The sequence below is a fragment of the Cyphellophora attinorum genome (assembly GCF_001299255.1).
Source record: "Cyphellophora attinorum strain CBS 131958 chromosome Unknown Contig4, whole genome shotgun sequence".
Taxonomy (NCBI): domain Eukaryota; kingdom Fungi; phylum Ascomycota; class Eurotiomycetes; order Chaetothyriales; family Cyphellophoraceae; genus Cyphellophora; species Cyphellophora attinorum.
Window position 1 is genome coordinate 673,963 of NW_017253232.1, and position 27,702 is coordinate 701,664.

The 27,702-nt window shown below is 53.6% G+C and overlaps 12 protein-coding genes across 12 annotated transcripts; 6 read left to right on the forward strand and 6 right to left on the reverse strand.

The window, feature by feature from the left end:
• Positions 1 to 159: 159 nt before the first annotated feature.
• Positions 160 to 1,061, reverse strand: AB675_6356 (Pentalenolactone D synthase; the record flags this gene model as incomplete). The annotated part of the gene is made up of 2 exons (XM_018146640.1): positions 160 to 326; positions 464 to 1,061. The coding sequence occupies 2 exons, from the start codon at positions 1,059 to 1,061 to the stop codon at positions 160 to 162; spliced, it is 765 nt and encodes a 254-aa protein (XP_018003869.1).
• A 55-nt stretch (positions 1,062 to 1,116) lies between these two features.
• On the reverse strand, positions 1,117 to 2,423 carry AB675_6357 (Pentalenolactone D synthase; the record flags this gene model as incomplete). The annotated part of the gene is made up of 3 exons (XM_018146641.1): positions 1,117 to 1,830; positions 1,923 to 2,025; positions 2,134 to 2,423. 3 exons carry the CDS (start codon positions 2,421 to 2,423, stop codon positions 1,117 to 1,119), a joined length of 1,107 nt encoding a protein of 368 aa, XP_018003793.1.
• Positions 2,424 to 3,750: 1,327 nt separating this feature from the next.
• On the forward strand, positions 3,751 to 5,417 carry AB675_6358 (Lipase 3; the record flags this gene model as incomplete). The annotated part of the gene is made up of 3 exons (XM_018146642.1): positions 3,751 to 4,743; positions 4,795 to 4,936; positions 5,005 to 5,417. The coding sequence occupies 3 exons, from the start codon at positions 3,751 to 3,753 to the stop codon at positions 5,415 to 5,417; spliced, it is 1,548 nt and encodes a 515-aa protein (XP_018003730.1).
• A 45-nt stretch (positions 5,418 to 5,462) lies between these two features.
• On the reverse strand, positions 5,463 to 7,780 carry AB675_6359 (uncharacterized protein; the record flags this gene model as incomplete). Its single annotated transcript, XM_018146643.1, has 2 exons — positions 5,463 to 7,392; positions 7,443 to 7,780. 2 exons carry the CDS (start codon positions 7,778 to 7,780, stop codon positions 5,463 to 5,465), a joined length of 2,268 nt encoding a protein of 755 aa, XP_018003676.1.
• Positions 7,781 to 8,673: 893 nt separating this feature from the next.
• On the forward strand, positions 8,674 to 9,270 carry AB675_6360 (Bis(5'-nucleosyl)-tetraphosphatase [asymmetrical]; the record flags this gene model as incomplete). Its single annotated transcript, XM_018146645.1, has 1 exon — positions 8,674 to 9,270. The coding sequence occupies one exon, from the start codon at positions 8,674 to 8,676 to the stop codon at positions 9,268 to 9,270; it is 597 nt and encodes a 198-aa protein (XP_018003843.1).
• A 237-nt stretch (positions 9,271 to 9,507) lies between these two features.
• On the reverse strand, positions 9,508 to 10,119 carry AB675_6361 (uncharacterized protein; the record flags this gene model as incomplete). Its single annotated transcript, XM_018146646.1, has 1 exon — positions 9,508 to 10,119. The coding sequence occupies one exon, from the start codon at positions 10,117 to 10,119 to the stop codon at positions 9,508 to 9,510; it is 612 nt and encodes a 203-aa protein (XP_018003912.1).
• Positions 10,120 to 12,121: 2,002 nt separating this feature from the next.
• Positions 12,122 to 13,048, forward strand: AB675_6362 (uncharacterized protein; the record flags this gene model as incomplete). Its single annotated transcript, XM_018146647.1, has 1 exon — positions 12,122 to 13,048. The coding sequence occupies one exon, from the start codon at positions 12,122 to 12,124 to the stop codon at positions 13,046 to 13,048; it is 927 nt and encodes a 308-aa protein (XP_018003710.1).
• A 277-nt stretch (positions 13,049 to 13,325) lies between these two features.
• Positions 13,326 to 15,037, reverse strand: AB675_6363 (Manganese transporter SMF1; the record flags this gene model as incomplete). The annotated part of the gene is made up of 2 exons (XM_018146648.1): positions 13,326 to 14,455; positions 14,548 to 15,037. The coding sequence occupies 2 exons, from the start codon at positions 15,035 to 15,037 to the stop codon at positions 13,326 to 13,328; spliced, it is 1,620 nt and encodes a 539-aa protein (XP_018003782.1).
• A 968-nt stretch (positions 15,038 to 16,005) lies between these two features.
• AB675_6364 (uncharacterized protein) lies at positions 16,006 to 19,281 on the forward strand (the record flags this gene model as incomplete). The annotated part of the gene is made up of 1 exon (XM_018146649.1): positions 16,006 to 19,281. The coding sequence occupies one exon, from the start codon at positions 16,006 to 16,008 to the stop codon at positions 19,279 to 19,281; it is 3,276 nt and encodes a 1,091-aa protein (XP_018004107.1).
• A 303-nt stretch (positions 19,282 to 19,584) lies between these two features.
• AB675_6365 (uncharacterized protein) lies at positions 19,585 to 20,520 on the reverse strand (the record flags this gene model as incomplete). The annotated part of the gene is made up of 1 exon (XM_018146650.1): positions 19,585 to 20,520. One exon carries the CDS (start codon positions 20,518 to 20,520, stop codon positions 19,585 to 19,587), a length of 936 nt encoding a protein of 311 aa, XP_018003651.1.
• A 2,317-nt stretch (positions 20,521 to 22,837) lies between these two features.
• AB675_6366 (2-oxoglutarate dehydrogenase, mitochondrial) lies at positions 22,838 to 26,092 on the forward strand (the record flags this gene model as incomplete). The annotated part of the gene is made up of 4 exons (XM_018146651.1): positions 22,838 to 23,041; positions 23,092 to 24,733; positions 24,790 to 25,500; positions 25,554 to 26,092. The coding sequence occupies 4 exons, from the start codon at positions 22,838 to 22,840 to the stop codon at positions 26,090 to 26,092; spliced, it is 3,096 nt and encodes a 1,031-aa protein (XP_018003979.1).
• A 418-nt stretch (positions 26,093 to 26,510) lies between these two features.
• On the forward strand, positions 26,511 to 27,479 carry AB675_6367 (uncharacterized protein; the record flags this gene model as incomplete). The annotated part of the gene is made up of 1 exon (XM_018146652.1): positions 26,511 to 27,479. The coding sequence occupies one exon, from the start codon at positions 26,511 to 26,513 to the stop codon at positions 27,477 to 27,479; it is 969 nt and encodes a 322-aa protein (XP_018004039.1).
• Between the last annotated feature and the right edge of the window lie 223 nt (positions 27,480 to 27,702).

The following is a 27,702-nucleotide window of genomic DNA, read 5'->3' on the forward strand; positions in this document are numbered from 1 at the left end:
GCTATTTTTGAGCGGCAGGTGCCTCCCTCAGCACCTTCCGCCGTCGCCAGTCTTGTCAGCCGGCTGGGGCAGGACTCCAAGCAAGACCAGCTGCCGAGATTATTTCGACTCTGTGTGCTCATCACACACTGTGCGTGCTGTAACGATTATTTATCACGTCTATGCAACGTCTATCCGCAGTCCTCGCAACGAGCCCTCCTTCCTCCAAGCCTCCATTGCGTCCGAGAACTGGCCGAACCCTCCTCCATATGGCCCGCCTCTGGCCATCTTCATCTTGAGCTCGTGCGGTAGCCGGTCTATGGCGCCCTCGTTGTTGTAAAGGTTTGCTGTAAGACCAGGTCGTTAGCAGAATTCTCACAGATACGGCTCAGGTAAGAGGGAATGGTCTGTTGAAGGTGATAGGAAACACCCATGGCCAGAACACCCATAACCAGTCAAGCCCAAGTTGATAGGGGTCGCTTACGAGTGCAGCCTCCCAGCGCGGCAGAGGGCAGTGAGTAGCGTATGACCTCCTGGCTCCAACTTTCTTCCGCTTCTGTTGTTGGCTCAACCGAGAAGTCCTTTCCTCCAGCGCGCTCCCTAGCTTGTTGGGCAATGTACGCTTCATGTTTCGCCATACAGTCCATAACCGTAGAATGACTTAGAGTCATCCCGCCCTGAAAGAGACCCATGAGAAGCAAGTTCGGGAACCCTTCCGTCATGCTCGCGTGTAGAGTTGCCACATTCTCACGCCACTTATCGTCCAGATGCCGCCCACCACGGCCGATGATCTCCATGCCGGCGCGCTCCTCGGGGAATCCGACGAAGGGGCCGCGATAGCCTGTCGCCCAGATGATGACGTCGACGGGATACTCGGTGTCGTTGGCGACGAATCCCGTCGGCGTAACTTTACTCACTCCCTTCTCGTCGTCTACGAGATGAACATTCGGCTGGTTGAAGACCTCGTAGTAGTAATCGTGAAAGACCGGGCGTTTGCACCATGAAGTGAACCAAGGGGTCAACTTCGCCGCCGTGTCCGGATCCTTGATTGTATCTGTAACGATCCTACGGATCCGCTCCATTCTGGGGAGATCCTCGGCATGCAGCTTCGTGATGAACGACGGCAAGCCTCAGGCGTCAGCCTTCAGCCTTGCCGCCAAAGACAACACGGTAGGTGGTCACTCCGACGGTGTAGTCGTCGACCAGCTGTGGCTCGCCAGGCTTCAAGGCACCGCTGAGCGTGTCAGCCATGTTTCGACATCGAATGTCCCACCAATTGGGGTCTTTGCTGATTTCAGCCCACTCGGCTGGATCTGTAGGTCGCTGATCGCGGATATCCACGCTGGCTGGCGTGCGTTGCATCACGTACAGCTCTTTCGCGTACTTGGCGACTTCGGCGATTCCTTGGACGCCGCTGCAGCCATTGCCGATGATTGCAACTCGCTTGTCGCGAAGTTTGTCCAAGACGGGCTCTTCTTCGGTGCCTCCGGTGACCGAGTAGTCCCATCGAGCTATATGAAATTGTTGACCACTGTATGATGAGATACCTGGGATTGCAGGAAGTTTCTGATATACGTGGACTCCTGGGAAGAAGGATAAGAAGCGCGTCCGTACTTTGATGGTCTTTGGTGGACCACTTGAGATTGTTTTGAGCATTGTCACTTCCCAGCGTTTTGCTGAATCATCCCACACGGCGGACTGTACCTTGGTGCGATACATGGCGTTCTTATCGAGGCCGTAGCGTGCAGCCAGCGATTCTAGATAAGCTCTGATTTCGAATCCATACGAGAAATTATGCTTAGGCATGTAACCAGTCTCTTCAAGGTATGGAAAGTAGACGTAGCTCTCGATCTGGTGTTGTAATCAGCGAAACGTTAACAAAGCATTGGCAGGGACGACGCCGCGAGCTATGCGTGCAGCTCGCAAGCCCTTGAAGTGCTCACATCGCAGGAGACCCGTGGATAGCGGTTCCAATACCAGCTACCGCCAAGTCCACCAGCGTCGTCAACGAGATATACATCGTCCGAGTTGACGCCACTTTTGATGCTGTGTCTGTGTCAGCATCATCCTTCCAGGGTAGCACAGCATGAATTGCTTTAGCCCAGCTGCCTCTGTCTCTAGCTACAGGAAGGGCTCTCTCTTGGAATCACTCACAAATTGATGCCAGCTGCCAGACCGCCCATGCCCGCCCCAAGCACAAGGTGCTCTATAGTCTGGCCATCATGCAACGTGACTTTGTCCGATCTTTCGTTAAGCCAAGGATCTCTGGTGAAAGCCCGCAATGTTGGATCTTCCGTCTTGCTCAGAAGGACGTACTGGTCGAGGCCATCGGGACGCAAGCGCTTGTCGCGCTCGCCATCATACTTTTTCAACCGGTCTGCTATCATGTGGAGCGTCGATTCTTCCAGCGCATGCTGCGTCGTGTCAACGTCCACAGACCCCATATTTGCTCGAAGCCAGGTTAGCTGTATATACTGTAGGACAGGAACACGATTGCTTGGAACTCAGAGCCCAGATGTCACATCAACAGAAATCGATCGCTGTTCTAAGACAGCCAGTACCTTGTCAGCTCTTTTATCAACGTTCGCTCATCGCAAGCCAGCCCGCAATTGCATACGGTCCCTGGATTAGGTCGAAATGTATCATTGTAGGTATTCGACGATTGGGCGGCCTTACGGATCCTTCGTCAAACGAGGATCGTAGGCGGCCTTGTCGTCACCGAACTGGTACAGCACTCGTACTCTAGCATCCACGCCAGCCGTATACAACACATGTAGCGAGTTGACTCCCAGTTCTGGATAAGAAGAAGTCATGGCGCCGTCTAGATTTCAGCTTTGGATGGCGGTGCACTGATTGAGAAGGTGTCCCCATCGTAAGTTAGTTCTCCATTCCTGTGCAAATATATGGACCAGATCCTTTAGCTTGATCGACTCGAGGCGCCAACACCGTCAGGGTATCGCTTTGTCACGTGGGTATGCGTGGATATGCATGGGTATGAATTGCGGATCCGGCCGAGAGATGCGGAGAATGGCTTCTCTCTGCAAGAAGCCAATATCGATGCACGGCAGTCGTCGTAGCCGGAAAGGTAATCTTGCATGCTGGACTTCATACCTGGCTGAGACAGTAAGCAGCTGAAGTTAGTGGCGCATAAAGCGATGGGATGCCCTGAGTGCGACAGAGTCCCGCTGGCGGAGATGGTAAAGGTAAAGTTGATCGATAGCGAGTCCTGTAGAGCATCGTCATCGCTGTCATGCTTGGGTCCAACTATTTCACGGGTAATCGCGAAGCGAGCTTGTGAAAGCGTTGTGTGCAGAAGCTCTGTCTCGAAGAAACAAAGGATGACTTCTCATCCCGCCAGAGATCCACGAATTATCGAAGTTCGGCCGACCAGGCTCGTATTTTGAGCCATGGCTCGAGCTCGCCCGAAAAGGCCACCTGCTGATGGCGCGGGCACCGATGCTCGATGTCAACACATCCATTCCGACGAAGGAGCAAGGGCACAGCGAACGTGTACTCATCACGATATGCTGACGCCAACTTGTGCCCGTGTTTTGAAGTCGCGTCACGAACCTTGGAAATTCGGCAATAGGGCCGCGCACAGCACAGCCAATGGCAGCCCCTTACTTGGGGCAGCTCCCGCCTGCCAGTGGTGCATGCTACCAGACACTTGTGACCAATGTTATGCATTATGATTACAGGTCTGACTAGTTGTCAAAGCGTCGTATCATCGAGTACAGCGTTCTGCACAGGAAGCGATAAGACCGCACTACAATGACCGAATACGTCCACAAACACCACGATCTGGGCGAGTTCAGAGGCCTCCGACGTGGTGACGATGTCGTTCAATTTCGTGGCATCCCGTATGCTGACATCCCGGGACGCTTCTTCCAGGCGCAGCTGAGAACCAAACTTCCTCAGACGCCCTTTGACGCAACACGACCAGGTCCAATCTGCCCCCAGAACGATGCCATGCCATTTCCGCCACTCTGGCAGAAGAGCCCCGACTTGCTGGGACCCGCGTTGACGCCGCCAGTCGCTGATGAGTTCCATTGTCTGAACCTTAACGTCACCGCTCCGCTCAGCGTGCTTGAGGGAGGTGAGCCATGTCCAGTAATGGGTTTTATCCACGGCGGAGCTTTCATGACAGGCAGCGCATCTGTACAGGTAGGAGGCCGCGAGATCTACGATGCCACGAACTTGGTTCATGCCAGCATAACTCTGAAGCAGCCTATCATAGTTGTGGCAATCAATTACCGACTCGGGCCATTGGGTTTCCTGGCATCGAAACAGCTCAAAGAGCTGAATGAGAGTCGCAATGAACCTATTGGCAACTATGGCTTGCACGATCAAGCACACGCGATTGAGTGGGTATCACGATTCATCGCTGGCTTCGGAGGAGATCCAAGCTCAATTACCTTGCAAGGTGCCAGCGCAGGGGGTGCTTCTTGTCACTTCCAGGCCGTGAGCTTTTCTAAATCGAGGGTTAAGCGTGCAATCTTGGCCAGTGGCACAGCTCTGGCTATCGGGGCTATGCCTTTGGACTACCATCAGGACAGGTATGATGCGCTTTGCCGGAAATTTGGTGAAGAGCAGGATGACTACGTGAATGTACTGCAGTCAGTTCCTGTTCAGGTTCTGGTCAATGAGGTTTCCAGCGTCTCGAAACCATTAATCGACGAGCAATACATAACAGGTCGGGGGATGCCTTGGCTCAAGGACGTCCCGACGAACGTGGATCTACTAATCGGATCATGCGAATATGAGGTACGAAGCTCCTCTGGGAGGGTATAGAATTTCTGTTGACTCATGATCTAGGACGATGTGACTCTTGCAATTCTTGGACATTTTGCTCCGTCTCCGCCGACTGCCGTAACACTGGGAAACCACGTCGAAGCTGCGTTGATACCATCAGGCGTGACATCCATGACGAGCAAGTACTTCTCTCCGGAGATGCTGAGTTTGTACGATCTATCATGGCCTGCAATTGTGCCTCGGAGGTTCATGCTTGGGCTGCTCTTCTGGCAGACGTCATATTTCGAGTACCACCTTACCTCATCGCCGGATACGACGACACTGCTGCGGGCAAAGTCTATGTGTATGAATTCCAGGCGAAATCTCCCTATCCGAACTGGCCGCCCGGATACGATCGATCGCATCACGCGGTCACCGATGTCTTCTTGTTTGATGTTGCATCTGACCTTGTGCCGGAGCAACACCGGAACCGCTGGAGCACGGCGGTCAGTGAGCTGCGGAGTGCCTGGATCAAGTTCTGCTGGGGTGAGCTTCCGTGGGAAGCAGCCACCACAGACGGCGGCGAGGCCAAGTTGGCATATGTCCTCAAGGACAACAAGACATGGCAGTCACGGCCGATCATGGGCGATTTTATCAACGATAAGATTGCAGCCCGCTGGGAAGCTCTGTTAAGAGTCGCTGACTGAGTATGGAAGGGAGCTTCGGCGGACATTGGTCGGGAGCCTGCTGACTCAGAAGCTCCAACCATAGTCACTGGCTTCCTTTCCGCCGAGGACCTCTGTCATCGCAGCAATCGTGACTTTGACCACTCCTTCGCGCTCGGTCTTCGTCCAACACGCACCCTTGCCGACCACTTGACCGAGGCTTCTGGCGTCAACAATCCTGTCCGCGCCTTCCAGAAGAGCGCTCACGAAGCAGATGCAGTTCATGCCCTTCTCTTTTGGATCTGTGTGCGTCGCCTCCGAAATGCGACGGACAATCCGGACACACAAGCGGAAAATGTCGAAGTAATTAAGCCGTGCTTTAGAAGGACCCCGGAGCACGCTCTTACTTGGGTTCAGTTCCTCCTCGACCACCGGTAGTAGGAGAGCTAGTGACGTCGTGTCAACCTGGTCCACCTTTCCTTGCGCTCTTCCTGGGTGGACGCGTTCCCACTGGGTGTCCGCAACGTTGTAGCCTTGCTCCTTGACCGCAAACAGCAAAGACTTGCTGCTGGATTGCTTCAGCTCATTTCTGCCAACACCAAGCCCTGCGGCATGTCTGGCTGCGTGAGGTGGGACTGCCATGCACCAACTGTTCTGCTTGTTCCGGCGATGCCCCTTCTTGAACTTGATTCGAGCACCAATGTATCTTGTCCAAGCAGCCCGGTAACTCTTCACGGGAAGCTCTCCACCAGGGAACCAGGTATCTGCGAATGTGGAGCGCAGGTACTCGAGCAAGGGGATGTCTTCGATGGCGGCCAACTGCTTTAGAACGTTGTATGAGTGGATTAGAGCCCCGGCATAGTGCCGATAAACGAGTAATTTGTTGCCATAGTACTGGCATTGATCCAGTATCTCCAGGACGTGCGATCCCGACACAAAAGGGGACTGAAAATACAGATCCCAGCATTTCTGGCCGCCGAAACATTTGAGATCAACAGCCAAATTCTGCAGGTGGAATGCCAGTGTCTGCGTGCATCGACAGGGGAAGCAGTCTTGGTCTTCTATTGTCTTCTCAATGCTGCCTGACGCAGCATACGCGAGCCTAAGAGCACCGAGTCTGCATGTAGGCACTGTCGCAGGATCGGGGCTTGACAGTACATAGGACTGGTAGGACTGACTTAATAACTCCATACCTAGGATAGTTGTCAAGCCTTTGGCAGCGTCAGCACCATTATTGATTGCGTAGCCCATGTCTGCGTAGACGGGCGAGCTGTTCATAACTATCGCGCTTGGCGGTGTCGAATATTGTACCAATGCCACGATATTCTCCACTATTGCGGGCACCAATGCAGAAGCGTTGGACGGTTCCTGGTCGGAAACGATGAAGTCTGCCGGTCTCTGGAGACAGGGTCGACGAGATGTCGGGTCGACGTGTGCCTGCAGGACATGGGCAACAGCTTGTTCGCTTTTTGACAGTCGCTCGAGCAGTTGAGACCAGTCACAGCTGTCATCTTCGTCAAGTGCGGTCGGCTCAAGGGCGCAACATCCCTCTCTCAGCTTGTGAATGGTGATGTCTTCGTCTATGTCCCGCATCCGTTGGTCCATCTTCAGCAACGAAGCGTGCCCAACGTTAGTGAGGAAAGCGGCAGACACAAAGGAAACGTCACCCCGTGCAGCATGCCTCCAGACATCTCCTACGGCCTTCATCGTCTGACACATTTCCTGAAGAATCGAGACATACTCGATGGTGCAGCCCAGATGATCATCAGACAGACAAACTTCCTTCAATGAGCCTTGACTGGTCGGACTTGAGTCAAGTTTGCAAGCCTCACATTCTGCAGAGATACCTGCCAGCTCGCGGTCGTCGACAAGTGGTGGCTCTTCGACTACGAGTCCATCAAAAAGGTTGCTTGACCGCTTTTTAACGACATCGGAAGCATTGGAAGAAGTGGCTTGACCGCATGCTGATTTAGGTTCTTCGCAGATGCAGCAAAGATTGGTATAGATCTCTGATAAGCTTGTCGTCACACATCAGTCTCCGAATGTTCTCATGCGCAAAGTGCTCACCTATTTGTGAAATGCTCATGATCGACAGTGGCAGATATTTGGTCCACAGACTCATTGCGGAAGCACCTGAAATACTTGCTGAGCTGATGGCGGGCGGCAATAGTCTCTCGGAAATGGAAGTGAACAACATCGGGCAAAGCCTTGATCCTCCCAGCGAGCGATCTGACCAGTCTGCTCAATTCCCGAAGAGGTAGCCTCTTGGCTCCAGCGTACTCGGGCGCATACTGCACGATCCAGCCGACAATGGCACGAGTCCCTTTCTTGTAGCGGACATACGCATCAAGGACATCGCCTGGAAGTCCACTGAACGTGATTTCGTGAGTGGGATTGAGTAGCATCATGTATGGTTGCAATTGATAGCAGTCCTCTGGCGCGTGCGATACTGCTAGATGGTTCACCCTTGAGAAGACTGCTGGCAGCCTGAAGTACTTCGACAACTTACATTTAAAGAATTGTTTCGTGCGTGGCTCAACAGCTCCTCCACGTCTGGGATTCACTTCATTGGGCAGGCGCAGTCCTGATCACTCTTCAATCATGGTATGGGGAAGGTGTGAGGTGCGTTCAGCCAATCAACGCGCCCAGATTTTCGAGGACCTTGTACATTGCAAGACCCGGGTGAAATTGTCGTCATCTTCACGGTCTGCAGGCTTCTGGAAGCCGCGATAGACTTGTAGAACCGGCGTGTGCGAGACGTGGAGCTGTTTCGCACCAAGCGCATCCTGAAGAGCTGAGTATTTGGGATAGTAGAGCTAGCCAGTTTCTTTCCAGTAAGTACTAAGTGTCCCGTCGGCGGACGACCTAGATCTCCGTGTTGACCCGCATTGAGTCGCATAAGCGACGCGTAGGTAACGTCCTTTGACGTTCTTCGAAAGACGAACGTACATGTGAACAGATCGTCATTTATCAACACGCCATATGGTGAATATCGAGGATGATAAGCATAGCAAATTAGCAATAGACCGTTCGTAGGCTGCAGTGGAGTATGGAAGCCAGCCATCAACCAATCATAGCGCTTGTGGTTACTACCACCATGCAAACCTGGGGGACTTCGTGCCATCGTCTGCTACCCATCTATACTTGGCCCTCTACGATGATTCACAATCAAGTCGCATCAGGACCGAGGACTCAACTGGGCCATAACGCCCCTGTCCATCTGAGCCCGTAGGAGATCGCGCGTTTCTCGCACTCAGATTCGCACTCAATCGGCCCCATTTCAACACCGTATCGCGACATGCACGAAGTCTTGGATGTCCCAAATAACGGCGAACATAGATCAGAACCTCCAATGCCACCCTTGAAGTTTGGCCCCTTCAGCGTGGCCTCACAAGTCTTCCACACATCGCCAAGTCGATTGAGCTACGCCCTCGTAAACCTCAAGCCACTTCTGCCAGGCCATGTCTTGGTCTGTCCAACGAGATGCGTGCCACGACTCTCGCAGCTTACGACCGAGGAGACAGCTGATCTTTTTGTCACGGTCAAGCACGTATCTCGGACAGTCGAACGGGTCTTCCATGCGACATCTCTAAATGTGGCTATTCAGGATGGTGCGGACGCCGGACAGTCGGTTCCACACGTCCATGTCCACATCATTCCAAGGAAGTCTCACGATCTAGATGCTCAAGGCGGATCAGACTCTATTTATGGCATGATGGACGGGGAGTCTGGTGATATTGGGAAGGCGTTCTTGGCTTTGCAGAAGTACCGGGAGCATAGGAAGAATGATCGAGAATTTACGCCGGACGCCGATCGCACGCCAAGGTCTGAGCAAGAGATGCAGGAGGAAGCGGACTGGCTGCGGCGAGAGATGGAGAAGGATGATAGCTCCTGAACAGGTCACGCCTGGTCATTGCGAGTACATTTGTTGTCAATTTGGTCTGGTCACAGTTGCGTGGCTAAGCAAGCCCCGCTATAGCGACTGCAGACAGTAATTCAACCATCATGACGAAAAGGAAGACGAGGCTCTGAACGATGACGCTCACTATTGTCGGGTCATTTCGACGCTTCCATATGGGTATCTGAGGAGAATGCTATAGTTCACACACGTCCTTACCACCGTCCAAACACGTCAATAGCGGATGAAAACACCAGAGACCAACTTTTCTCCAGGTGGCAAAGCCGGTCCAGCCTTTCGACCAGATGAGCTGTCCTTCGTATGTCTGCCGCGGCTGGTGGAGTCATCGCTGGAACTCTTCCGTCCAGCATCTTTTGCTTTGCCCTTGTCTGTGGTCGACGATTCCAGATGCCGGTCTGACTTCCCGGTGGACTTATTGGAAGTACTGCTGTACGTGTAGTTGGGACTATAGGTATCGTGTCGAGAGCTGTTGTCATACGCCGAAGTCGTACTGGTGTTATACGACTGGGAAGGTGCTGAGCTGGAGGTGTGTCTCGACGGATCGTTGTATGAATGTCTTTGTGCATTCGAGGACGAGACGTGAGAGTGCGTTGGATACTGGTAGTTGGCGGAGCCACTGCTGCTGTAGCTGGGAGAATGCGTCTCGCCGCTGTGTCGCGACGCAGGATATGAACGGTTGAACGCAGCATATTGGCTACCACCACTGCTGAGGTTATACATGTCTTCAGGAGTAAGGTACTGTTGGCTGGTCGAGCGTTGGCCGCTTGACCACCCAGTATATGAGTTGGCTGAGCTGCTGTTGTGGGATCCTCGATTGCCAGACATCGTGTTCAAGGAATCGCTGTCCTCGGTGGAAGGAGAAGTGACTGACTGGTAGGTCACCAACATGCTGATTTGTTCGAGTTATATATCTGTCGTCGCCGATCAGGCAGCTGAATGCCAACTCTTCCAGAGACTGAGGGACCGGTACTTTTGATAAGGACCGGTTGCCCGCGAGAACGAGGCGCGATCGACGTATTGCTGTTGCGCCGTCGAACCCAGCTTAACGTTATGCGACTGAAGTGTCAGAAGTGGAAGAGCAGGGTCCGGAATCGTCAGTAGTATCATATCGACACTGAACCTCAATCAGCGGCGCTACGGCCGCTACATGGACCCATCTCGAAGACATACCGGCCTTGCGGCGTAACTCACTGCTTGAAGCCACTAGGCGGAGGTACCGGTAAAGGCAATCGCGCTACTCATCAATGGAAAACGAGAAAAGGGACCACAGTCTTGCGGCAGGACCAGTAACATACGGCCACCCAGCACTATCGACGTAGAAAGAACTCACTAGGATGCTTCAACTCAACTCCCGACCGCGTATCTGCTTCTGGCAATCGGTCACAAATTCTCGACAAGTAGCAGCCGGACTGTGGCAGTCAAGTAGCTTTTCCGAACGGGAGGTGTTTTTTCAGACGTGGAGGCGGCAGCTCCGAGCATCGAACCAGCGATCGAACCAAAGCCTGAGCCGAAACCCAGGTTTCGCCTACGCTCAAAAGAGCCTTGTCGTCTGAACAACGTGTAGAGTGCTGCCTGAGTCACGAATTGTCCGCCTAGTTCGATAACAGCCCTGCAGGGCTTTTCACGACTTGTGGATCATGAGAGCTCCCAAGAGTGACACAATTCGCGAAAAATGCCGCGATTGTGACTGGTCCCAATTTGTTAGACGAGTAGTTCTGCAGGTATCGCGTCCATGTGACCAATGACTTCAACCGGATAGTTCGATGCCACAAGAGGAATACGAGATCTTCCTGGCTCTCGCATTGCTAGGTACCATGCAAGAGTCGCCCCCAACGGTGTCGACCACCATGCAGCGGGTCGATCTATCAATTGCGAAAAGCACCACCATCGTTGTCAGTTGATGCGTTACCAGTTCTGTGAATTAGATCTCAGAGCTGCGGCAACTCCTCGATCTGACGGCGATTGTGTGTCATCGCCGCTTCCCCGCGATCCGTGGACGTATGACCACGCGGCAATGTCCGGGCGAGCTGCCGGTTTGTTCCTCCCCGACACAGATCATGGACATCGCTGTACTTTCTGCTGTTGTATACATGCTTGTTCAGTCGACGTCAGTGCATCGCAAAATGTACGTGAATCGGCGAAACTTCAACCGTTGTGGCTCGTATGCAGCCACAAACCCGGGCGGCGTGCATAACAAGGCACGACCCCAAAAATAGGCGGTCTGATGCTTTGCATTTGCAGCCCCCAGTTCGATGCGAAGTCGAACTCTCAGTGGCTCGCTTGAGCATTCAATGTCCCATGCTGTGTGTCTCCGTCAAGCCCTTGACTCTTCAGCCTTGCCATAGGCTATAGGGAGATGAGATCACCTTCAATAGCGAACGCAGGGAGAGGTTCTAGGCCTTGACTTCGTTAGTAATGCCGTCGCTAAGTCTGCATGCCAGACCTTGGAGAGTGCAGGTGTGCGAGACACGAAGGGCGCAAAAGCCAAGCATCGCTGCGATCGAAAATGGACACCGACGCTCGTGAACGTCCTGCATACGGATAGGCACCACCGAAATCTGATTGGTGAATTTCAGACTGTGGCAGCTTCATCTGACGTAGCGACAACGACGTTGCTGCAACATGGTCTTGGACGCTATGCTTGTCGCAAGTGCTGTCATTTCAGTGGTATATGTAGCATAATTTCAGACCGGTTGACAAGAACGTCTTTGGAGAAATTATGATTGGCCGATGAATTCCACGACTTCGGCAGAAGCTCACTCACTTCAACTTCAACTTGTAGTTCGAGTTCCGCATAGTCGTTGGACTTCGACTGCCTGCATCAATCATGCCACGCTACGCAAGCCCCAGCGCAGCGTCGCATTTCATGCGCCGCTGCCGCCGACAGCTCACGACCACGGCCGAAAACCTCCCCTACAACACGACAGCGTCTCAGCAGCAGCAGGAGCAGCAGCAGCCGCAACACCCCATCAACGTCAATATACGCCCCTCACAGATTCGGCAAACCCTTCGTCGGCCCCCTCTTCTCGCCATCGCCTCTTGCTCCGGCCCATCCAACCTCCCCGAACCAGATATCGACTTCCGCAGGACGAAGCGTCCGCATGCTGGTGGTGCACTCTCGCCAATGCCCGGAATCCTCAACCTCTCCCAACCCAAAGCCCAAGCCGCGCCCGGCACGCGCGTCCCACCACCTCTGAAAGGCGAACCCTCCTTCTTCCGACGCATCGGCCAAAATATCGGCTTGATCTCCCCCAAAGCAGCCGCCGACATCCCCCAAGACCCCTTCAACGTCTGGAACAACCCCTATCGCACACACAAGTCGTGGCCGCCCAACTTCAAAGCGCTCGAACACACGCAGCAGTTGGCGTTTGAGAAGATCTATAAGCGCAGGATTGCGCTTAAATGGGAGCGGAAGGAGTTTAAGAGGTATTTGTCGTTGATTCAGAACGGGCTGATTATCGGATTTGTGTTCTTTATGGTTTGGATCTATGATCTGGAGGAAGGCACGCCTTTTGATGGGCTGAGGGCGTGGTTGTGGCGGCATGTGGGGGAGATGGAGATGTTTCCTGAACGGGTGAGGGAGGATGCGAAGAAAAAGAATGGGGAGTATAGTGTCAAGTGGCAGAAGATTAAGGATAGTTTTACGGAGATCACGCCGCAGGAGGGCATGATTCCCGGAGGCGATCCGAGGCAGATTGTGAACCCGGAGGACGAGAAGATACCTTGGGCGCAGAGGCAGCGGAGTCGGCCATGAGAGGTCGTGTTGAAAATCTGAACATCTTTTGGCAGGCAATGTGTGCGTCTAAGCGCTGATGACATGCTGTATGAATATCTGCAGGTGTACTACTGCCAGCTCTTGAACATGTCGTTTCCTCTCTATTGATGCTCTGGTCGTTGTGAAATGCCCAATCGTAATCTCTCATATTGTTCTGTCTCATCCACGTAGCACCTCAGCATATCAACGAGATCGTCGTATTCGTCCCAACCTGTCTGCTGGCTGGCTCTCCTGTCACTCTGCCGTCCCACCATCCTCAAGCTTTGCCTAGGCCCACAAGCACAAGCAAAGCGACATTCATGACAACTAGAACGAGCCATATGGCAGCCGCAAAGCCCGTCACGATCCATCCATTGCGCATGTTAAGCCTTTGGAAGCCGTCCGTGACTGCCACGCCCTCCCCACCAGCACCATCAACCCTGCGACCGCCCTCATCTGCCACGACAGTCATTATGCTGCCTCTGCACGTGAACCACAGCAGTGGTGCTGTCACGAAGGGAAGAATGACACTCAAGACAACCTGACTGGCGGTCAACGCATTGTTCAGCCCTTCCTTGCCCACCGCAGCTGCGACGATGATCGAAGGCACAATACTGATTGCTCTGGTGACAAGTCTTCGCATCCAAGGCTTGATCCTCCAGTTCAGCATGCCCTCACTGACCATCTGCCCGGCCATCGTGCAGACTATGCCGGCGGACGTTCCGGACAGGAGGAGTGCTAGGGCGAAAAGCGTTCCCGCAACAGGCGCTATGGTGTGAGAAAGGAGGTCGTGGATACCGAATAGATCAGCATCGGTCGCAGCATCGGAGCCGTACAGTGAGGAACCAGCAACGATGAGAATAGCGCTGTTGACAAAGAGTGCGAAAGTGAAGAGAGAAGTGGCTAGCTCGGTGATGGAATACTTCAAGCATGATTTGATCGCTCTGATCGAAGGTCGATACTTGGTGACTCCGGAATCGGAGTCGGAAGGAGAAACGTTTCTGGCGTCGCTGAGATTGTGCGTCTGATCAAAATGCCGTAGACGCGGCTGGACTACGCCCGAACCTAGGAATATGGAGTGGGGCATCACTGTGGCACCTAAGATTCCGCAGGAAAGGTAGATGCCGTTCCCCTCGATAATCGCTGAGCTGGGAATATAGCCGCGCAACACTTCACCAGCGCTGGTATCTCGGATGTATGACAATTGGATGCAGAAACAGATCATGACGCCTAGCACTAAACCCATGACAAAGTACTCAAAGAGTCGAAGTCGACGCATGGTGCCGTCTGGTGTCCAGAAGATCATCAGGACCAGAACGTCTAAGATCGTCAAAGCGCATCCCGCAACAAGCGGGATATGCAAGAGCAGGTTCAGTGCGATGGCGGAGCCGATGACTTCTGCTATGTCTGTTGCGATGATAGCGGCTTCAGCATGATGTAGAGGAGTATGTTCAGCCACCGAGGAAGATGCTGGCGGCAGTTTTCGGCAAGATTGAGACCAGTAACACTGCCGAGCTTGATGCATAGTGATTGAAGGAAGATGGCAAAGAGGTTAGACATGAGAATAATGAACAAATGCCTGTACTTGGTAGACGCGCCGGCGTCGACATCGGTGGCATAATTTCCGGGATCGATGTAGGCGACAGCGATCAGGAATCCTGGTCCAACGAAAGTGGCGTATTTGTACAGGACGTCGCATACCTTCCGAAACAGTCGGACCGGTCGTGCTGGCGGAGGGGCGTCTCGAGCAGTGATTGTCACTGCTTCGCCCTTAGCTGGCGGTGATGGTTCTTGGTCACGGTTCGGCGGGTCGATCTCGTCCTTTACGGTGCATGTAGGATCTGAAAGGTGCTCTCTCGAGTCTCTGAGGTTCACTATGCCATTCAGGTCGGCTCTGGTCGTGGCGTCGTTGTTCAGATCCTGAGGATTCTGGTTCCAGTCAGGATGACGCTCGGCGTCGATCTCATCTGGTCGGGATGGGCAATTCATATTGCCTATTCCTCTCGTATTGTGACAAGGAGAGGAGATCCTGAGAAGAGGAAAGACGACTATGCGGAGGTTTCGAAAAGGTTTGACAATGCAGATGCCCCTTCCGTCGGATGGTCAAGGTTGCTGACCGAGATCTCCCGACTTTTGCGGGGAAGTGCCCAGACTCGTGTCTACGGGTACGAGGGCTACTCCAGCAGCCAGCCCTCTTATGACCGGGCTCGGACTCGTCCGCTGAGCGGTAGCATTCCTCATGCACCTGGTGGTCTCTAGGAGGCTTTGCTGCCCATGGGGCAGCTGTCACGGGTGAGAATTATGGATGGTTTGGTCTGCCAGGCCGTTTCCGTTCCTGTTCCGCCCGCGTTGTATTACTTCGATCGTCTCACTTACGGAGTACCGCAGTCATGCGGAGCCAAGCCAACAAAAGCGAGACGGGGGAGATGAGTAAGATGCTACTGGTTCGCGTTGGTTGTTCGTGGCGCATCCACGTCCACTGTTCGAGAAGAAGTCAAAGTGCTCGAGCACAGTGACAAAGAGCCTAGGCATGCTTGAGCCCCCACAACGCCCAGACCGTGCCTACGACGCCCCCGTTCCAATGCAGCTTAGCTGACGGCAAGCAGCAATTCCGAGCCAGTGACAGCGGAGCTCCGAGATAGTGGAGCGATCTACCTGCGCTGCGTTCCCAAGAACCGATCCTCGAACGTCGAACCATAATGTAGGGTCACGACATCAAAGCCACGCGCCCAGGGACTGCAACAGCAACACGCCGTCGAGACCATCATCCGCCGTCATAGTCCGATGCGACAGCGGTCGATCATCGCTCTGTGTTCAGCGAAAGCGGACGTCGTCTCAACGCGCCTCACTTTTTGCTGATCTAACTCAGCTGATCGAGTCTCAAGTGATCCTTCACCTGACTGCGACCACAAGATGCTTCGCTGGCGTTGAAATATTAGTCCGCCCTGGCGCTCAACATGAGCCAACCGAAGCCCTCACTGCAGCGGCACATCCGGAAGAACAGCCAACCCTCGCCTACCTCACCAGCGTTCCCACGTCGACATCATGATCGTCCGAGATACAGCGACCCGTTCTCGCCAGTAGACACTCCTTCCGCCACCACTACATCGTCAGACAGCCCGTCAATCGATGTTCACATCCCCTCGTCGTCCTTCGACCAAGGCTATGCGACAGCCGGCGCAGAGGCAGCAGCGAAATCCGCCTGGCACCGGTCAGCGGGCCCGCGGCTCTCTGATGATGCCACAAATCGGCGACCTCCTATGCTTGCGAGCGTGGGAAGACCCTTCACAAGTGATGCAGTCAATACGCACAATCAGCAGTATAGCCCGGACAGCACGTTACAGGATCCGGCCCTGAGGCCTCTGCCGGCCGCCAACAGCCCTCGCTTTCTGGCAGCAGCAAGAAGCTCGTCCGAGTTCTCTCCCCGTTATGTTGAAGGACCGTCGCCTGTACTACGCGGCTACTCGCCTCAGATGAGCAATCGAGAATTTCGAGACGATCCAGCGAAACTGCAAGCCCAGAAGAGGAGCCGCTTGAATCTCCTGAATCCGATGAGTCTACTTGCACGCCGGCGCACATCACAGAATCCCGCAGAAGCGTCTGACTTGACCATCAATACGATGCATGTCCCCGCTATGCCAGAGAACTTCAATCCTAGCATACGCGGTACCATCACCCATGACTTTTCAGCGCCACGGTCCAGAAGAACGCCTTCGAGCACCGATCTGGACGGTCTACAGAGCGCCTCCACTGAAACATTCACGCTGACGCCCAGTATGCAACGGACTCACAGTCCCGCATTCCGTGAACATTTCCAGGATGATTCAAGAGCGTTGCGACCAGAACAAACAGCCTATCTTCACCACGCAGCTGGACATGCGGCCTTCAAAGATAGCAATCTCGAACACAAGTTGCCGGCATTCGCAAAGAAGCTGCCATCGAAGGTGCCCGAGCAAAATCTTGGCGATCCGGCCTTCTTGAACCACGATAATTCGAACAGACCGTTGCCTCAAGCGCCTATATCGCCACCACCGCCTATACCTCCTCCAAAGAATACACCACCATTGCCGCCTCCTCAGCCTCAAAAGCCACCTCCTCTTCCGCCAAGCGAAGCGAAGCAAACACCCGCCACGCCTCCGAGAGAAGCCCAGACACCCTCGCCACCACTGAGAATTCCAAGCGCGAGCAAGTTGCCCAAGCATATGACAAGCACGTCCTCTCGCTTCAGTTTCCAGATCGCTTCGTCAACTCAGGAAAAGCTTCTGGAGGAGAAACATAAGCAATATCAGGCCAAGGATCGGGGAAGTGTTTTGAGTCACGGACACGGTGTGGACGAGGACAACTTCGATGACTATGATTTTGACGCGGATGCTGGCATGGAAGATGAGATCCCCGAGTTCAATGTCGACGATTACGACGGAAACGACGGCTTCGACCAGGATGAAGTGCCATTCGATCGATCAAAGATAGAAATATCGACGTCGACCTCGCGGCAACCACAGCATCCTCAATGGGCGGCAGTAGAGGACGATGGCTTCAACACCGATGATACACATTACGACCGGTCAAAAATTGAGAACATGACATCGACCAAACCGGATCCGATTCAAAGCTTTCATTTCACGCCAGAATCGCTCACCTTCAGTCCGACAAGCCCTAATAACATGTCTCAGTCAACTCCGAGAGATGACGCGAGGATGGCCATCGGTGTAGCTGACACCAGAGATGCGCTCACAAAACCTTACGGCCATCGCAGATCACAATCAGCCGCGAGCTTGGACGAGACTACAGAGTACTTCGATGGACTCGGGATCAAGACAAGCGATGATGCTTTGAGAGAAAGGCCCGTCAATCGTGTGTCAGGCAAAGTGCATTTCGACGATGCGGACATGTACTTTGACGATGGCGAATTTGGAAACGACATTCCCGACCACGACACAGGTGAGCCTTTCGACGAGGACACGCTCGACAACGAGAACGCAGTTCGCGATATACCTGCTGAGAATTTGCGACGGTACGAGTCTGCCAAGAACAAGGCTGGTGCAGAGGGCAAAGTGAAAGTGCAAGAAATAGCACCTGAGGCTGAGCCTAGATCAAGCACGTTCAACTTCCAGGAACCCAGTCGATACAGAGGATCTAGCGTGTCGGTGGTTGCTGGCCTCACGGAGGACAACCTTGCAGCCTATCACGACATGCTAGCACACGCTGCTAATGAAGCTGCGGCCAATGGCAAGTTCAACCGTGTGAGCTTCAGCCAGGACTCGGAAGATGAGTCGCAGCCAGGAATTATATCATCCGAGCAGAGCCGAAATAGCAATAATTTTGGTGCATCTGGGATTGCCTATGACGATGGATTTCCTTTCGACGACGATGATATGTTCGACGAGACGATGATCGCAGCAGCAAACGCGGAAGCACTTGAAAATGACGACGACGGCTTCTATGGCCAGGAGCATGGTTTCTATGCGAGAGCACGCAACAAGGACGAGAGCGATATGGTCAACGGCGGTTTCTTCGCACCACGAGGATCTGGGTCCAATGGAATCAAGCGAAGCCACAGTGGGCGTGCGAACTTCCAGGAACCGAGTCTTACGCCCATCACCGAAAGGAGCGAATGGAGCACGCGGAACTCGGTGGCCTCGCTCCAGATCCCAGGCGGCATACCTCAGTCAGCAACTTCCTTACCAAGTCCAGGAATCGCTCAATTACTTGAGCGTGACTCTCCTGTTCATGACGACGATATGACACTTAGTGCGCTCATGAAATTGCGACGTGGTGCATTTGGCGGGAGCTCGTCCAGCGTGGGCAGTCTGACAGGACCGATGCATAACTCGATCGGCTCTCCTCTGGCACAGAACCATGCGCATCCGTTCCCAGCTCATCATGACAACTCCCATATGCGTTCAAGCTCATCTGCTCATAGCATTCTTGAGGCGGACGATGAGGACGACTACCTTGGCGTGGAGGAGCGGACCATGACGCAAAACACACCGATGAAGAAGCCCTCGGAGCCGTATCAGCCCGGCACGCCTTCGGGCAGTGATGGAAGGGCTATGTCTCCAACATTCGGTCTGACATCGGCTGGCAGCAAGAAGAGCAATCACAGCCGCGCGAGCAGTGGCGCTGAAAGTGTGAGCTACAGCCGTGAAGCTGATGGAAGATGGGTCCTCGAAAGGCGGCGTACAGGAGAAATGGAGGTTGAACGGGAGTACTTGGACGCTGCCAGGATCTGATCTCACAGGGCTGTGGTTGCCTTTTGGCCTCCGTGGCAAGAGTATGAGTGTATATATATTCCTGGCTTGAGCGTGCTTGCGCTATACTAGTAGGTCGCACAAGACTAATCATATCATACTTGACATAGTTCATTTTGTCCGTGGCGGACCCAGACCATACTATTTACCTATCCAACGTGGTACCGTCCGTCATGGCTGTACAACTCTTGCTTCCCGAAAGGTCAAGCTTCCGTCAAAAGTCAGCCCACTCCCACGTGGCGGCCCCACCCAAAGCATGGCTACACCACTCTTATCATCCATTAATCAAATGTTATCGTACTCCGCCAGCTGCTTCCACCCCTCTGGCATGGTTGAAAACGGCGGAAGCTGATACTGAGTCGGACAGCCCCATTGGGCACAATTCTGCAGATCGCACAAACCAAAGACAGCACAATAGCACGTCCTTGCATCCGGACAATGGACGTCAGGCATACCGAAGAACATATGCCACGAGTACTCCATGATACGTCCACTGACATCGTCCGCAAGCGGTGTGTCCCTGACCCAGTTCCTAATACGCTCATACTCAGCCTTTGGTTTCTCCCTGAGCTTTGCAGCCGTCACTGCAAATTGCGCGCAACAGCTCGCGCCGACGTTGGTAGGGATGTTGTCAGCGCGCTCTGGGAAAAGTTCCTGAAAAGCCTGGCGGAAGTGACTTGTGGTCTCGCGATTATCGGAAGGGTCGTCGAGCCTGATTTCGGCGGGACAGCCGAGAGTCCACGCGCAGCGCATGTTGACGTAGCCTTGTTGGCGAATGTGGGGGAGTTGTAGGCGGGAAATGACGGTGGCGCCGTCTTTGTTGGGATCGTCGTTGTGCCATTGGTACTGGAGGGAATGAATGAAGACGTTGATGTCGGCGAGGGTATCGTAGTTGTCAATTATATAGGTGAGGTACACCATGGATTCCCGACCCTTATTGAGGGGCACGGTGAGCGGAGAGTTGAGGTCGTCGACGACATAGCGCGAGACAGCCCAGTCGGGGAGACGTTTTTGCAACCATGTCGTGTCGTCGGCCTTCAAGCTGGCAACTACGAGACGTTTAACCACGGGCTCTTTGTGATCAACTGTGATGCTTTGTTCAGTCGTTGTTGTTAGGGTTTTGGTGGGCCTAGGTTTATAGTGCAAGGCTTGGGTGAGGATTAAAATGGCGATGCAGATGATTATAGCTGCCTTGACGGCATTCTGTATCGTTTTGTTCATAGAGCGTGCTTGAACGACATTGATACCTGGCGTGTCGTAGACGACACAGAAGGTTGTTAAAGATCATCTGGTGAATAATCGTGCTGCGACGTGGCCGTGGTCAGGCTGATCCTGAACCTCAAACCGCATTAGCCGCCCGTCTGTCTTTTCCCGCGCGGCAAGGATCATCTCGATCCAGACATCAGGACGACAAAAGAACCCACCGATGTGGCGTAGACTTGTTATTGATACATGAAACTAGTACAAAACCGTCGAGTTTGTTCCAACTCTGATGTGGTTCTTTTGAGGTCCCGCCCATCAGATCGCTCCTGCTCTCCACAGTTCACCAGAATCTCCTATCTGCCTCGCCAGGACCTGCAACCCGTCTCGCCAGGACCATCGTGAGTTTGTCGGTCTGGCTCGAGCCCGGCCGTGCTGTAGCTCCAATCAAGGGCTCCTTGACAAGCCACGGTCGTCTAGTCGAGACTTCATGAGCGCATCATCTACAAATCCAGAGTCTAGCCAATCTGTTCTGGCACTAATCGCAGTGTTATCTACCAATGCTGCAACAAACAGGCGACGGAAGACCAAGCGGCCATGCGCCGGCACTGCCCGAGACGATGCTCCTCGGAGCTCTGCTATCTTCAAGTCCTACCCTCCTGTATGTCCATGAAATGCTTTGGCTCTGCGTGTGGTTATCAATTGTTTCAGTCGGTGACAGAACAGTCCTATAGTTGTTCGCTTCATAGCTCTCTAGGCCCATAACCTCTCCAGCAGTCATGCTACTACCACCACTGCTCCTGTCATCAATGCTGCGATTGTCCAGCCTGGCGACTGCTCGAAGATTTGCTGGACAGAAGACTTACGAGCGATCGCCCTCGTTTCTGGAGGACCCCTTCGATTCGGTGCTGTTGCGAAGGGATGTCTGCTCTGATGCTCTTCCTGGACAGATTAACAGTCAATGCACTCCGTCTAACACCTCTGTAACCACACTGTGCTGTAAGTCATGGCTCAACTGCCGCAAGCGCCGCTGACTGTCCCAGGTGTCAACCCCTCTGCCTCATTCCCTAGGTGCGACGAGTATCTTGGCATCGGCTTCTGCGTCGTTGACAGCCAAGGCGCAGCCTACACCGACACTGAATCAGTCTGCGACTTGCCAAATTCCGTACGATGTCCCGATAGCCTTTCAGCTGATGGAGGCTCCATATGCTGTCCTCAGTATACGTCCTGTGGGACCTCGGGCAACTTCACCCAAGGATTAGTGCGCTGTCAGGCGGAGACCTCCATTCTCAAGCAAGTTGGTGCCGCAAGCACCACATCTTTGTCGTCCTCGAGCACGAGCTCGGCGAGTACCACTACATCGGAGACCAGCATTACAACAGCGACCTCACCTTCAGCTCCTTCTTCGACTCCGACGTTAGCAGGGACTGCAACATCAGCCTCACCAAGTCCGACTCACTCACCACCGGGCGGGCTATCGAAAGGTGCCATTGCAGGAATTGCCGTAGGGGCAGTGCTAGGTTTGTTGGCTGCATTGGTCCTGGGATGGTGGTTCATCTTCAGAAAGGGGAGCAAAACAACCGCAGCTGTACCTCAGACTCAACATGCTCCGTACCATGAAGCGAATTCGATGTCAGGCTATAAGCATGAGATGGAGGGTTCGCCGACACAGAAGGGGTACCATCCACCCGCAGAGCTCCCAACTGGCAGGCAGTGACAACATGCAAAGCTTCCTTCATTTCCACGGTCATGTTGGTCACGTTCATCAGCGGCGCGTACAGGACTTGGTTACGGCCCCTGGATTGCAGCTACGGCGGAAGTCGGGTGTGGTTATTGCTGGATCGGGAGCGGGTCAGGTACCTTCCCTCCTCGATGTCGTCGAAGTAATTGTCCAAGGAGCGTGATATCAGCCTAGGTGAAGGATATACTGATGGGTGCCCATTGTATTTGCGGTTGTAAATGCTCATATCATAATGCTCTGTACAAAGATTCCAATGTAGAGGCAGAGAGATGGATACAGTGCACTTCCACTAAGCCAAGCGCTGCTTGCCTCAGGCTTCTGCGGCATTTAACGCGATTGGCCATTCATGGATGGACGGTCACGTGAGCTACCCGGCGAGTACCCGACCTGGACCGTCAAATGCGCGACCACCAAGCACTCGGAGGTCAACCTTCTCTCATTCCCATTCCCATTCCCTACACAGCTGCTGAGCAGTTCCTACTCATCCTCTGCCAGCTATTGCGCCGCCGTTGAAGTTGAAGGCCGGCCGCTCAATCCCTCATCCACATGTTCTCCGCTCTGCATTGTTAGCGAAACCTCCGCACCAGATTTACAGACATGTACAAGACATGTGTTGGTGCTAGTAGCAGACTGCTGTCACAATCAGCACAATGTCAGCGCAGACTTCACACGGCCTCAGTGTCTAGTCTGAGGCCAGGCCGGCAGAATGCGCTGGTTGCGGGAAGAACGCCACTGGCACTTGTTGCTCGGCAGCAGACAAGAAGCTATGCCGTAGCTGTAGAAGACACGAACAAGGGCGTGGTAAGATCGAGAATGACCCTCTGTATGTGTCGTAGCTAATATGGTCATAGGATCCCAATGACTCGTTCCTCCAGGGCAACACGGCCAACTACATCGACGAGATGTACATGTCTTGGAAACAGGACCCATCCTCAGTCCACATTTCGTGGCAGGCCTACTTCAAGAACATGGAGGAGGGCACTATGCCCATATCTCGGGCTTTCCAACCTCCGCCGGGTCTCATATCACAGGCCGATGGCTCCGCATCCCTTTCAGCGTCTCCCAGCACTGGTCAGAGTAGCGATGTGACGAACCACTTGAAGGTCCAGCTACTTGTCCGAGCATACCAATCGCGAGGCCACCACAAAGCTAAGACTGATCCCCTGGGCATTCGTGGCGAAGCTGAAGCATTCGGCTATCGCAAGCCAAAAGAGTTGGAGCTCGACCACTATGATTTTACCGAAGCAGATCTCGATCAAGAGTTCAACCTTGGTCCCGGTATCCTACCACGCTTTGCCACCGAATCCAGCAAGTCCATGAAGCTGCGAGACATCATCGCTGCTTGCGAGAGAACATACTGCGGCTCAGTCGGCGTTGAATACATCCATATCCCCGACCGTGAGCAGTGCGACTGGATCCGCAATCGTGTTGAGATTCCTACTCCTTATAAGTACTCAGTCGACGACAAGCGCCGTATTCTTGATCGCTTAATCTGGAGCTCAAGTTTCGAGTCCTTCCTCGCCACAAAATATCCGAACGACAAACGATTTGGTCTGGAAGGCTGCGAGACGCTTGTGCCTGGAATGAAGGCCTTAATTGATCGGAGTGTCGACTATGGCGTCAAGGACATCGTCATTGGCATGCCGCATCGTGGCCGCCTGAACGTTCTGTCCAACGTCGTAAGAAAGCCAAACGAATCCATCTTCAGCGAATTCTCCGGTACTACTGAGTCCAACGACGAAGGATCAGGAGATGTCAAGTACCATTTGGGCATGAATTTCGAGCGTCCGACTCCTTCTGGGAAACGTGTCCAGCTGTCTTTAGTCGCCAACCCATCCCATCTCGAAGCCGAGGACCCTGTCGTACTTGGAAAGACGCGCGCTATCCAGTTCTACAACGAAGACGACAAGAAACACGTCACGGCCATGGGCGTGCTTCTTCATGGTGATGCTGCTTTCGCAGCCCAGGGTGTTGTGTACGAGACCATGGGTTTCCATAACCTGCCGGCCTTCTCCACCGGCGGCACCATCCATATCGTCGTCAACAACCAGATCGGCTTCACAACAGATCCTCGCTTCGCTCGTTCGACTCCATACTGCACAGATATCGCGAAAGCCATCGATGCACCGGTCTTCCACGTCAACGCTGATGATGTCGAGGCCGTTAATTGGGTCTGTCAGCTCGCCGCCGATTGGCGTGCGGACTTCAAGAAGGACTGCGTCATTGATCTGGTCTGTTATCGCAAGCAGGGACACAATGAGACAGATCAGCCTTCCTTTACTCAGCCGCTGATGTACAAGCGTATTGACGAGATCAAGCCTCAGATTGACAAGTACGTCAACAAGCTTCTCGAAGAAGGCACTTTCACACAAGACGATATCGACGAGCACAAGAAGTGGGTTTGGGGCATGCTCAACGACAGTTTCGATCGTAGTAAGGACTACGAGCCGACTGGCCGAGAATGGCTGACTTCGGCATGGAACAACTTCAAGAGTCCCAGAGAGCTTGCCACGGAAATTCTGCCTCACCCTCCCACTGGTGTCAGTCAGGAGACGTTGACCTCAATTGGCAAAGCATCGGAAGTTGGCCCGATGACTTTACGCCGCACCGAAATCTGAAGCGTATCCTTACCGGTCGCACGAAGGCTGTGGAAGATGGCAAGAACATCGACTGGTCGACCGCCGAAGCTCTTGCTTTTGGTACACTGTGTCTCGAGGGTCACCACGTGCGTGTCTCGGGCCAAGATGTGGAGCGTGGCACTTTCTCGCAGCGCCATTCCGTGCTCCACGACCAGGAGAATGAGAATACTTGGACTCCTCTAAACAACTTGGCAAAGGACCAAGGTCAGTTCCACATCTCGAATTCGTCGCTCTCCGAATTTGGCGCTCTTGGCTTCGAGTATGGCTACTCATTGTCATCACCCAATGCATTGGTGATGTGGGAAGCTCAGTTTGGTGATTTCGCCAACAACGCTCAATGTGTCTTCGACCAGTTCATTGCGTCGGGCGAAGTCAAGTGGCTCCAGCGATCCGGTCTTGTTGTTTCGCTCCCCCACGGCTACGATGGTCAAGGCCCGGAGCACTCTTCTGGCCGTATGGAACGATATCTTCAGCTCTGCAACGAAGAGCCTCGCATCTTCCCTTCGGAGGACAAGCTCGACCGCCAGCACCAAGATTGCAATATGCAGGTTGCCTACATGACGACACCTTCGAATTACTTTCACATTCTTCGTCGGCAAATGAACCGACAATTCCGTAAGCGTAAGTTAAATGGATCAGATCCCCTTTTCGAACATTCTACTGACATCGAGCAGCCCTCATTGTGTTCTTCTCAAAAGCCCTGCTTCGTCACCCTCTTGCCCGCTCTGATCTGGAGGCCTTCACCGGCGAATCGCACTTCCAGTGGATCATCGCTGACCCTGAGCACGGCAAATCGATTAACGAGCCCGACTCCATTGATCGTGTAATCCTGTGCTCTGGCCAGGTCTACGTCGCGCTCCGCAAATACGTCGAGACAAATAAGATCAAAGACGTTGCCATCACGCGCATCGAACAGCTCAACCCCTTTCCCTGGGCACAACTCCGCGACAACCTCGATTCATACCCGAACGCCAAGACTATCGTCTGGTGTCAAGAAGAGCCATTGAATGCTGGTGCATGGAGTTTCGTGCAGCCGAGGATTGAGACGTTGTTGAACGAGACGAAGCACCATAACAGACGCCATGTCATGTATGCTGGACGAGATCCAAGTGCCAGTGTGGCCACGGGGCTCAAGGCTAGCCATGTCAAGGAGGAGAAGGAGCTTTTGCAGGAGGCATTTAGCGTTACGCAGGATAAGCTGAAGGGCGAGTAAGGTCAGGATTGTCGAGTTGCAAAACTGTGGTGGCGACCTGAGTGAGTGCTGTTTGTGTTTGTGCACAGCGAGCGATGGACTGGAAACAAAGTTGAGCAGTGTCGGATAGTCCAACCGCGAAAATTGCAAATACGAACCATCAATCCCACCCGCTGGCGGTGCATTAGGTGAAGCAGTAGCTTGCTGCTCTCAACTGGCAGCGAGATTCTGCTTCACTGGATGCCCCGCCAGCTTCACATGGATGACTTCACTTATAGCCAGCCCCATCGCCTGCAAGATAGTTGCCTGGCAACCAGACATCTTTTTCTGGACAATTCCTTCTACATCTCTGCTGCAAGGCTTGATACCACTTACTTTCCTACAGGTCGATCATCTCAACGGAACGCGCAAAAGCCTGACCTGTCCTCATGCCATGAACATGACGACAGATCCCTCGCCAGGATCCTCCTCGGCGATGGACGTCGAGTCTGTCGCTGCGCTCAAAATCATACCTCCACCGAGAAGCCTCATAGGCAAGGGCGAAGCGGCGACAGGCCTTCACCTCCTCCATTATGGAACGTTCTCCGATCTCACTATCACGTGTCAGAGCACTACATTCAAAGTCCATAAATGCTATCTGCTCGCCAGAGGTGGTAGTTTCTTTCAGACCGCTATCTGCGGAGAATTCGTCGAGGGCCACACATCCGTCATCGACCTTCCAGAGGATGATCCAGATATACTTGCAAGGCTACTTCTGTATGTCTACGCGGGACAATACGAGTTTGGGTGCCCTCAGGAGTCTGGATCGCAACTCCCTGCGCTGCGCAACATTTCAACCACCTTCAAATTAGATCTTCCTCAAGTCTTCGACATCGTCATGGTCCACATCAAGATCTTCGCAGCTGCCGTAAAATACGACATCACTCCCCTGCGAGACCAGGCCCGGAAATGCTTCGTTCATTCATTCGGTCAGAGAGCTGAGCAAGTGTGCTTTGATAAGTTCCCTCGTCTTCAGGATCTCATATCTGCGGTCTACAATACGACGCCTTCCCACGAGAGCGAGCTTAGAGACTTGTGTGTCATCGAGGCCATGCACGAAAGAGAGAACTGTAAGGAATGCAGAGACGTCGGGAGCACTACTCTGCTGGACACTTTCGAGGCTGTACCGGAGTTCTGCGCGGATATGGCGTGCTGCTGGTGCGATTCTCTGGAAGGACCGGCATACAATTGCACGTCATGTGAATTCAATGTCAATTGGATCATCAGACCATGTGCGTGCAAACGATGGCGCGGTATCTGCACCAAGAAAGCTTGCGTTGAGGCCCGGACTGCTACGACGGTGTGCTGCGTATGCGGCGCCAAAGGGAGTCTGATCCGCACGAGGGAAGTCGCGATGATGACGGCGTGAATGCCGCCCGAAGTTTGCACCAGCCATGGCCTGGCGACTGGCTCAGCTTATCACGTTGGCTGACTGGCGAGGGCGTGTGCGATGCGAACAGAGCGGGGCGTCAGTGAGATTCTGTCAATGGGCTCAGGAGTCATTGGACGTGCATATGGACAATCGATATCCACGAAGACTAAGACAAAACCAAGTTTGACCAGATTAGCAGTGCAATCCCTTTATAGTTGGG